At 44.4% G+C, this 10,531-nt stretch overlaps 2 protein-coding genes across 2 annotated transcripts in view; both read right to left on the bottom strand.

The window, feature by feature from the left end:
• Window positions 1–515: 515 nt before the first annotated feature.
• rsbn1 (round spermatid basic protein 1) lies at window positions 516–6,041 on the bottom strand. The gene is made up of 7 exons (XM_079174263.1): window positions 5,408–6,041; window positions 4,364–5,013; window positions 3,132–3,269; window positions 2,570–2,712; window positions 2,240–2,407; window positions 1,903–2,011; window positions 516–1,818 (listed from the first exon to the last, which is right to left on the bottom strand). Exons 1-7 carry the CDS (start codon window positions 6,018–6,020, stop codon window positions 1,282–1,284), a joined length of 2,358 nt encoding a protein of 785 aa, XP_079030389.1. The 5' UTR covers window positions 6,021–6,041; the 3' UTR covers window positions 516–1,281.
• An 834-nt stretch (window positions 6,042–6,875) lies between these two features.
• magi3a (membrane associated guanylate kinase, WW and PDZ domain containing 3a) overlaps window positions 6,876–10,531 on the bottom strand; it is a 108,027-nt gene continuing 104,371 nt past the window's right edge. Inside the window, exon 21 of the mRNA XM_079173370.1 lies at window positions 6,876–10,072. Within this exon, the coding sequence (XP_079029496.1) occupies window positions 9,033–10,072 (1,040 nt within the window). The 3' untranslated portion in view covers window positions 6,876–9,032. The remainder of the gene's footprint in view (window positions 10,073–10,531) is intronic.

The raw sequence follows: 10,531 nt of genomic DNA, 5'->3' as shown, positions 1-10,531 counted from the left end.
TAAATAAACCTCACAGATTTAGCTGAGGCAAACCGTATACAGTACAAGGCACTAAAACATAGCCAGTGGTAGAGCAAAGGCAGTATTACAACATCACTTCCTGTGTAGAAGACTACAGATAAAAGGGACTCGTCTTGGATCATTTTGATACAGGCCTCATTATTTCAGATTTTGTGGAACGATAAGAAAAAAAACAGTATAAATCCCCACAATAACACTGGCATACTACCACAGGACCCCTCTACGGTCCTCATCACCCGTGTGACAAAACCAGCTCAAAACTAAAAGGTGAGAGTGAATTTAAATATACATACCAAATTCTGATGACATACTCCACACCTGAAGAAAAAATTCAGACAATTGTTGCCAAGTGCAATGATTTAGAAGCACTCCTATACTTGGATAATAATCTTAAATATCCAGCACGGGTTATTCACCTGTGTTCATATGATGAGCTCAATTTTAAGAAAATAATTAAATATCTTAAAACAGTATCAACATTAAGAAAAGGGGCATTGTATAAAATGTTTGTTTTTTAAAAATAAAACCAAACCACGACTTATAAAGCTGAGGAAAAGAAGTGGTAAGTGCTAGAAGATGAAAATTCTCAACCCAAAGAAAAATGTATCTTCTTTTATTTAAAAGAAACATTTGAAACCAAAGACTCATTTTGATTTTCCTTTGTTTACTGGCTGTAACCAATCCAGGAAATCAAATAGGTGGCGAGCTTTTGATTCAAATGGCAAAGGCCCAGCTTTACAGACAACATCCTCAACCTATGAAACTACACGCACCTCCTGGGTAAGGTCAGTCTATAAGCCTTTCTCACTGAAATGAATACAACAGTATCATGTCAATATCATGCGTCGAGAGTAATCATATCTTATATATGTAAACAACGACTCCACCTGCCACAGGCTTTCCAGCTTCGATGAAGTAACTCTCTGAAAAGAAGAAACAGCGGAGCCGTCATCACAGATTAAACGTCGTACAGTCAGAGTGGCAACTCAGTCAGTCTACAAATAATAGTTTCTTCACATGATACACAATGAGAAAGTAGAGCGTTCCAGCTTAGGTGCTGTCAATTAAAAAAATAATTTAAAAAAATGTGTCGAATCCCATCGAATCCCTTTGGCTGAAAATCATATTGGAACATTTCATGAACATTTAAAAGAGTGTGAAGAATAATTTAAAAGGCTTCCTGATTGACGCAGCGGTCAGATTTAGTCTACGCTTCTTCCAGGTTCACTCTACCCCGGTGGGAAGAGAGAGATTGTGGGGTCATTTAGGGAACGCTGCTGTGTGGCCGAGAGCTTTTGGAAGGATGGGCCCTTTTGCAGATGTACAACCAGGGTGGACTGTTTTTGAGAAAAGGTGGGGATCCCGGTATGTTGGTGGCACGTGAGCAGATTTGGTTGGCTGTGGAGGGGCTGGCTGAGGCTCCTGGGGAGGCGTTGCTGGCCTCTGGAACTCCAGTTCTTCAGTCTTGGCCACGCCACCTTGAATGTTGTCCGCCTGTGGCCGTGCACAGGGGGTTACGGTGGCGTCAGGCCTGGCAGGGGAGGCAAAAGAGAATCGCCCTAAGGTGGAGCTGAGATCACTGGGCCGCCTCTCCTCCTCCTTGTCCTTGCCCGCTGGATGGTACTGTTTGAGGCGGATGTGCCAGGCCAGGCTGCAGACTGCAGACACGGTCTTAAACTGGTGGATGACATTCCTCGGGATGAAGTAAATGTCGTCGTCACAGAGCTGGACACGGATGTAGCGGATGCCCTCCCTCCTCAGCTGGTTGAGCTTGGCGTCGTCTACCCACTGGACGCACTGCATGAAAACATACAGTGGTTTCATGTTTAAAACAAAGACACAGATCCTAATGGATTATTGATGTAAATACCAGTTCCTCACCTGAGACACTGGGGGCTCATACAGATCCAGCTGCAGCCTGTGGACAACTTCATTGAAGTCCCCAGCTTGGAAACACACTACGTCTTTGGTTATTCGAGGTTGGTTATTCCTGCAACAGTTTGCACAAAAAGCATAAAACACACCGCTTCCTCATTACATATGATGTCAATGCATTTAAAAAGGTAGGGTTGGTAATATTCTTCAAAAATATTTTTTTTGTTTTGTCGAAATGATCTTGACATCCCGACAACAATCAATAAATCAAAAAGGAAAATAAGACGGTATCTGGGTGTCACAGGACTGTAATAAGCCCGTGATTGACTTTAAAGACACTCACCATTCTCCAAACTGCACAGCCTTCAGAACCCCCACAGCAGCAGTGCTCTGCCAGTCAAAGCTCTGGCCTACATGGTCAGCATGGGCCTTAGTCCGGTCCTCAAACAGAACCTCTCTGGGTTCACTGGCCCTCGGCAGGTAGTGCAGATTTTTGATCTCATTCATGGACCTAGACAAAAAGATGGGAGGAAGAGGGGGGGATAGGGGCCGAACAAAAAGACTTTTACAATCATACCTAAACTCATAATCACAACTGTTTTTCCCCCCTGTGTTTCACATCGTAAGGATATGGAACCGTGTTTGTATGTTTCCTTCGCAGCTGGAGCGGTACCTGCGTCTTTTGAACGGAGACTTGGGCATGTCGGCAGTGGGTACCATTTGTTCTCCTGGTCGCACCCACATGATGGGCCCATCGTCACTTTGAGAGCGACAGTCCAGCTTCAGACTGGAGAGGCTTCCCCACGGGAGGGTCATCTGTGGTGACGCACACACACACACACAGACGTTTGTGTGAGTCAAACAGTATGTTGGTGACACAACTGATGAATACAGCAATAACAATGAATCAGCAAAACGGGGTGATTACGGATTGTGGTACTTGTACTTCTTAATGAGCTTCCTGAGAGAAACATACTGCATTCAGCAAATTAACTGATTCTGAGGTCTACAGGAGGATTGCACAGGTTACAGACTATGGAGTCAAAGTCCTCCAATCAGGAGGCAGGCAGAGCAAAAACAATGGGCCTCATGCAAGAACCACTCGTGCAAAAATGTTCTTGCACGAGTCCCATTGTTGCTCAGACTGCCAAAGCACGGTATAGTACATACGGCTGAGTACAAACATTTCCCCCCCGCTATGAAAAAATATAAAAACAAATCTTCCTCTGTTGGACCTTGAGAAAGGGCGACTCCTCCAGCATGTCAAGGAACTCTGGGAAATAGTCTCCAACTTCCTCATCCACAGCTCCCACCAAGCTGATCTGCCTCATGGGTCCAGACCGGTATGTTCCTGAACAGTAAGTCCGGCTCACCTAGGAGAAGGAGAAACAGGTTATGTCTTTCAGTGTGTCCTCTTCCATTCCACACACTAATTGTATCCATACTACATTGTGTATCGTATACTATATACACCATTTTTCCAGTTAGTATACATAAAAGATATATGTATTAAGCTAGAGGTAGAGTTTGCACTCAGGCCACAGAAGTGTAGCTTTAACGAAGCTACAGCTGCTTAACAGATCCTTGTAATTCTGTACACAGTTACACTGATGGCATGTGTCGAGGAGATACACTGCAGACCACAGCCTGTGATTTTTAAACTATTATAGGTCAATCTCTTCTTACAAATTGGCTCTCACTGTGCCTTCTGCTGGAGATCTAACATCACACATGTTGACATCCTGACTCACTCGTTCTCCTCTCTGACAGCGAGGGAAGATATATAATCCTGCATCCACATGGAGCAGAAGCGACTACATTAGAGCTCTGTATAAACAGGGAACACTTGGCACAAGCACAGGTTTTTAAGACCCGAACAACGGTGCCCTTTGGATTGAGTCTACTGGGTGGCAAACATGTGCTTAAACGTATTTGCGTGCCCCAGAGACACTGCAGTCAGCTCTTTTATACAGGTATTCAGATCCAGTTCAGAGTTCCTCTTCAAAAAGGTCTCTCTCAATGCAACATGAGGTCCGACTGTAACCGACTACAACCATGCCACAATAGGTTTAATACGTTATACTTTTTATATGCGAGCATTTTATTCTATTCTACTTCACTCTTGTTTTGTCTACCGTCAAATTCTGATAGTTCATTCATCATTTTCAAAGCTTATTCAAAGCTTTTTAAGAAGCAAAGATTTTCTGGCTCCAATTTCTCAAATGTGAACATTTGCTGATTTTCTGAGATTTATTATGGTTAAATGTAATCTTTTGTCGTTTTAGACTGCTGGCTTGACATTTCTTCGCTATTTTCTCACATGTTAAAGACTAAATCATATTAATTCATACTAAATTCAAAAAAAGGAAACTGGCTGATTGAGCTGATCCACAACACCACCACCATGACTCTCATCAGAAGATATGATCTATGAGTTTGGTTGTCACCTCTTCCCTTTTTCCCATACCTGAGAGTGAAAGTTGGCAATAGTGGTGGTCTCAATGTCTTTCTTGCCCAGTATCTCCATTTTGACCGGCGTGTTGGGGAAGTTGAAGGCAAAGTAGTCCAGGAAGTCGGGTAGGAAGGCGGCTGCGCTGTGCACCACTGCCAAGGCATACGAGGCTGCACCTCTGGGTGTCTCAGCAAAGGCCAACTCCAGAAACTCCTGTGAAAAGCACTCCATCTCAGCCGGGCTGAGACCGGCGATCTCGTCAGCGTACGCGTGCAGAACTGACCCCCCGCCGTTGGCTTGCCTTTCCTCGTGCATGAAGCGTCCGCACCAGGTGCCTGTCTGCAGGCAGGAGCTGCGGATGTAGTGGTCTTGGTGGGAGAGGAAGGGGACGTGTCCGAGCTTGAGGGCACGGAGGTAGGGGTGGTGGTTGTCCACAGTGTCTTCTCTGCTTTCATGCTTCCTGGTGCCAGGCAGAGGCGGGTCAGGGCGAACGGGCAGAGTGAGGTCTGCCCCAAGCCCCACAGTCTGAACCGCTTTGTTGTGCATGTACCGGACCTTTTTGGCACTGTGCTCATCCTCGCGGTGCTTCTTCTTCTTCTTTCTCTTCCTCAGGAGGTATTCCTCCAGTGTCAGAGACTTGGCATTCTCGTTGTGGGGCCTTGGCTCTACAGGTGCATAAATAAAAAGGAACATTTAGAAGAGGTAGGGCACACATAGAGCGGAGGGGAAACACCGCATGTGATGATTTTCTAAACAATGCATGACTTAATAATTATTAATCAGCATGCTTCCTATAGTAGCAATATTGTTGTGCAGGAGTTATTAAACGTAATTACCATTTGTCATGCACCTTCAGATTATTTAAAATAATTTTAAAATACAACATAGTTGTAAAGAATGTATGTTGGTCTCTGGACACACACACACACGCACACACATATATATATATATATATATATATATATATATATATATATATATATATATATATATATATTCCCTACCATTTTTAATAGATAGGCCTACCCTACCCATTTATGCAGAAAATAAAAAACTCACCCTTCTTTTTCTTGAGTTCCGCGTGTTTCACATTTGTTTCGGTATTCTCCTTCTTCAGCTTCAGCTTCAGGTCTTTATCCCGATGCTTTTCTTTGAAATCCTTGGCCTTGACCACTTTGAGAGGCGTGAACGTGAAGAGCGCAGGTGGCTCGGAGAGCACCGCTTGCTGCTTCTTCTTCTTCTTCTTCCTCTTCTTCTGCAGCTGCTCTGGTACCCTCCGCGGCTGCTGAGGAGGAGGAGGAGGAGGAGGCGGCGGCGGCGGCAGAGTCGGCTGCAGGTTTTTTGTGCCATTGGTAAGACCGCGGTTGTGGCAGGGATGGTGGTGGTGGTGGCCTTGCGGATGGATGTGCGGGACATGTTTATCTGCGCTGAACTTGTGTGGTTTCGGACTCTGCTGCAGCTGGTAGGTCCGGTGCTCACCGTGCTGGTGGTTGTGATGGTGGTGATGGAGCTTCACTTTCTTCTCTTCTTTCGCAGACTTCTCCCGTTTGTCAGCTGACGCGGACGCGTCCCTTTTCTTCTTCTTTTTCTTCTCTCTGATGAATCTATCAAGACTGTCCCTCACCTTCTCTTCTTCTACTTTGGCCCGGAGCGAGTCTACTTGAGCTGCCATCTTTGCACGTAGGCTACATTTAAAGGGGGCTCGCTAATTCTACTGCGCAGGTGTCCGCAAAATGTGTAGTCCTCCTGCCGTTACGTTGTAGTCCACTTCCTGCATTGTGTGTCTGTTTGCGCACGCGTAACGCATGGAGCTGTGGATTATGTAGTACTAATATCGCGAAGGCTCATGGGAGTTTGAGTATACTGAGCCGACTGCGTGCGACTTCGCACGCACTCACCGCTGCCCAGCTGACGTAATGGTTCACGAGAGGCAACACATGTTCTCTAACGTGAGGCAGAACATAAACAGCAACATCTTTCATTCGACTTCACAATGAAACAAGTATATATTGGAGGACACAACAAAATGCCCCGTCTACTTGTTTGATGTACTCTAGTCCACGTGTGCATGTGGATATTTTAAAGTGTATTTGAAGTTAATATGATGCTCCAGCGGTCTGAGTTAAGACAAATCAAGTGGGTATAGAGATTGAACGCAGAAACAATGTGTGGACTAAAGACACGTTATCTAAGAATGTTTTTTTTGCAACCTTTTAAGTGCCAATGTTCATATGAAGACCTGGCAATTAAGACAGACAAAAGACAAACACATTGTAAATATGTATTTTAAGAGAATCTGTGGTGGCAGTCAAAGACCTTGAAAAAGTAATGTAACGTCTGATATTTTAATGGCACACCCGCCGATATAAACTGAGGCTAAATCAACTTGTGCATCTTCTAACAGGCCTCAACATGCTCCCCTAAATCCACAAACAAACAACAAATACTTCAGCCATGTTTATTCAGTAAACCTTTATTTGTCAGTGCATGAACAGAATGCCATGACCAGATTATTACTTTTCACCCATTTTTATATCTTTTACTCTCAGCTCCCTTAAAAAAATAATGAAACGATTTACAGAGGATTTTTTTTTTTTCTGCATGAAGGCAAATATTTATACAGGTGCTGTACAATTTATAAACATTTACAACTACCATGATGTCAAAACTAAAAGACTCTTTTTTTAATATATATATATATATGTTGGAGCAATGCAAGGCCACAGTATCATACATGGTAATGTCATGAACAGTAAAATAATACAGTAGCCCATCATGTCAACAATAAAGTGGACAATAAATTAGTAAGTGGTCTCACCGACCGAGAGATGCGCGTGTTACTTCTGTACATCCTTACGCAGGCTGAGGAGGGTACGGTTCAAGCAATGAAGAGTTTATGAATAGCACTTTATGAACCACTAGGTGTCTCTGTACTCCACAGTAGCAACATTTAAACAACACTAATCTTGTCTTCAGAGGAGGAGGAGGGCACAACTGATCCCAATAAATTAAAAAATATACATACATATATATATATATATATGTATTTTTTTTTATCCAGGCCTTTATTCCCGGTTTGATTACATTTGATAAACTTCAGAGAGTAAATTCAAAGAGCACCGCCAAAAGAAGCAGTCAAGCCATTTTCACATTGTGCACTGTTTGTAACCACCACAGGGAAGCACACTGGGAAGACTTTCCCTCATTCTGAGGGAGTCTGGCCTAAATTATAACACAAACGTGACAGCCACGATGTTGTTGATGATGAACAATTAAGCAAACATTTACATATCCCCCCCCCCTCCCCTCACATTATGGGTCATGTCCTAAATTAAAATAAGCAAAGATAGATTTGGAGGTTAAGAGAAACAATGTGTTTTTGTGCCTATATTTGTGATAAAAATACAATATCTCTTATAAGTTGAAGGCAGACTTGCCACTTCTTACAATCAAGCTCTGGTAACTCAACTCATCTAAATCATGGGTCACTATGTGAAATCACTTTGTTAAATAATATTTGTTTCAGATTACGTATTGTCAACGCTACAGCGATATATAAAATACTTGTGTTTGCTTGTATACCTACGCACAGAGCCAGAGGACCGAACATACAGAGCTGCTAAACAGTAGACGACATTATGAATCCGGCTCGTGTGACAGTTTACAGACCGCGATATCTCAGAAGTAGAATGTATAGATCTCATAGTGTTGTTATTTCAGACGGTGATACCTATCTACACATTCTATTTCTACCATTAAGTCCACATCAAAAGTGAAATGACTCAGCATGGACGTGTGTACTAATTGTTTTTTGTGTACATATCATTTCAATAAATTACATTATGCTTTATTATTAACACACATAAGTAACAAACATTAGAACTATAACCACAAGTATCTGGTCTGCTGATTGATGCATAAAAAGCTCCGGGGTAGTCTGTCCACCCTCCGATAAGCTAACGGGATCAGAGAGTCTTGTCGTGTGCAGGAATACGGTCACCCAAACAAGTCCACAACTCTAGTCTAGGCTCTTACAAAACAGACACAGCAGGAGACACTCCGTCACCCTTTGCAGCCGATTTTAAGAGAAGCTCAACCGTCTCACTCTCTACTACATCCAATAGTGACAGCGAACAGTGAATCAATCTGGCAAAGGGAGAAAAGCTAAGTCACTGCATGAATAAGTCTTAAACCTTTAAAGAAAAAGAAGAAGAAGAGCAGGATCCTTCATCGAGGCGGGTAGCCAGGGAGAGCAGTCTCTCTCATAACCCACAAAACAGTCTCACAGTGAGTGCAATGCAGAGCAGCTTCTTTAGAACCGGAGTCTCTGATTGGCACAAAATAGACTTCAGTGTCGCATCCAAAAATCTCACTCAGGACCAACCTGTTTCACGCATGTACCGCACGACGATCATCGTGCGGTACAAATACTCAGGAAGGTGCAAGCATGCACGTCAGATCAGACATCAGCAGCTTGATGCAAACTGAAAGGCCGAGGCAAACTGGGTGAAAAAATAAAAATAAAAAATGTATATAAGCAATGAGAAAGCTATGTTGCTGGTTACACAGTGATCTGCTTTGTCCGAGATTGCTAAAAACAAAAAAGATCCTTCCATTCTTAATGTCCATATTTCAGGGGCTCAGCTTTTTTCTTCATATATACGCAGAGAGTCGTCGGAGGATATCAGACATCTGCGTAGGTTGTGTCCACCTGGGACTGGATCTTAGCAGAACTGGGAACTTTCCATGGACCAGGGGTGATGGGAGCCTTCTTGCTGGTAGTGGTCCCGTTGCAGCTGGGGTCCTGGATGCTACTGTTTGAACCTCTGGGATCCTGGATGCTACTGTTTGAACCTCTGGGATCCTTTCTATTCACTTCTTCAGTTGGCCCATGGTGCTTGCCTTCCCGAGATTCCTTATCCCCCTTCTCTCTTCTACTCTTCCGGTTCAGGGTGCCACCATCAGCCTCCGACCCGGCCCTCTCCCTGTGCATTTGGGAATGGGATTTTTGTGCCGCTGCCTCTTGCTCAGCCCTTTTGCTCTTCTTGTGGCGCTCACTGGTCCCGTAGCTTTTGTCTCCGCTCTCTGTAGCCACCCTCTCTTGCCAGTGGGCCGCATCCTCCTCCTTGTACCTCCGGTCCTTCCCTTCTCCAGAGGCAATGCTGGGCTGTTGGCCCGCTGGACGCCGGGGGCTGTGGGGCTCTTCCAGGTTCTTCATAGGCACAGCAGGGTCACTTTCCCTCTTCGAGCTCTTCCTGGGGCTAGAGGAGTGGTGGTCTCTCTGCCCTTGGGCTTTTCTCTCCTTCCTCACATCCTCCAGGGATCCGCTGTGGCCTCGCTCGGTTTTTCGGGGGCTCTCGGAGCGCTCTTCACGATCTCCCCGGCCATCAGTGGCTCTTTTGGGACTAGCCAACTTGGAGTCACTCCTGCTTGTTTTTCTGGTCTGGGTGCTGGGGCTGGTGGTACGCTTATGGTTGTGTTGAGAGAGCTGTTGTCCTCTTGATCTGTTCGCGTGCCTACCGTGCTCCTGCCCAGCGCCAGGGGACCCAGATACCCTGGGATCCTCCCCGGAGAACTCATCAGGGGCGGTTGTTTTGGGTGAAGACGGGGACGGTTCAGAGGTAGAGAGGGAGACAGAGGCCGGAGAGACTGGAGCCGAGTGCCCGTCAGATTCAGAAAGTCTGGGAAAGCTTGAGGTTGGAATAGTTACTTTGTCCTTTGAACCTAAGAAACAAACAATGGCAAGTAAGAAAACGTTCTAGCTGAGCGACAATGTATGTACTGCAAGGATCTGCAGAAGCTAAAATATCCCTTGTATGGGATATTTCGCACTTTTGATAAAAATGTAAGATAATTAAATATGTCATGCAACAGAGGAACAATATCCTTAATTGTGAATAAAAGATGTCCACCGTGCCCACTTTCTGTAATAACCCTGTAATATCTCTCGAAATATTTGCCTTGTTTGAGATATGTATCAGCCGACGACAGCCATCAATGGAAAAGGTGATAGCTTTCACCCAGCACTGACGTTTCAATTTCCCCCCAAGCTGATAAGAATTGCACAGCTGTGATTGGGATGCAGCAGAAAATCAGAGAGAGAGAAAAAAAAAAAAAGAAGAGCGATGGACTTAGTGGTGCTGAAATGAGATTTTGGATTTCTAGGAGCAACAACTCATAGAA

The sequence above is a fragment of the Pholis gunnellus genome (genome assembly GCF_910591455.1).
Source record: "Pholis gunnellus genome assembly, chromosome: 2".
Classification (NCBI taxonomy): Eukaryota; Metazoa; Chordata; class Actinopteri; order Perciformes; family Pholidae; genus Pholis; species Pholis gunnellus.
Note: the sequence above shows the minus strand (reverse complement) of the source record. Positions and strands in the feature narration are given on the sequence as shown.

Excerpts from the sequence above, each read along its gene's own strand:
- rsbn1 (XM_079174263.1), bottom strand. The coding sequence starts at position 6,020 with ATGGCAGCTCAAGTAGACTCGCTCCGGGCCAAAGTAGAAGAAGAGAAG. Across the intron at positions 2,713-3,131 it reads AGGAGTCGCCCTTTCTCAAG|ATGACCCTCCCGTGGGGAAG; the intron begins GTCCAACAGAGG and ends GCGTCACCACAG. Across the intron at positions 2,012-2,239 it reads GCTGTGCAGTTTGGAGAATG|GAATAACCAACCTCGAATAA; the intron begins GTGAGTGTCTTT and ends AAACTGTTGCAG.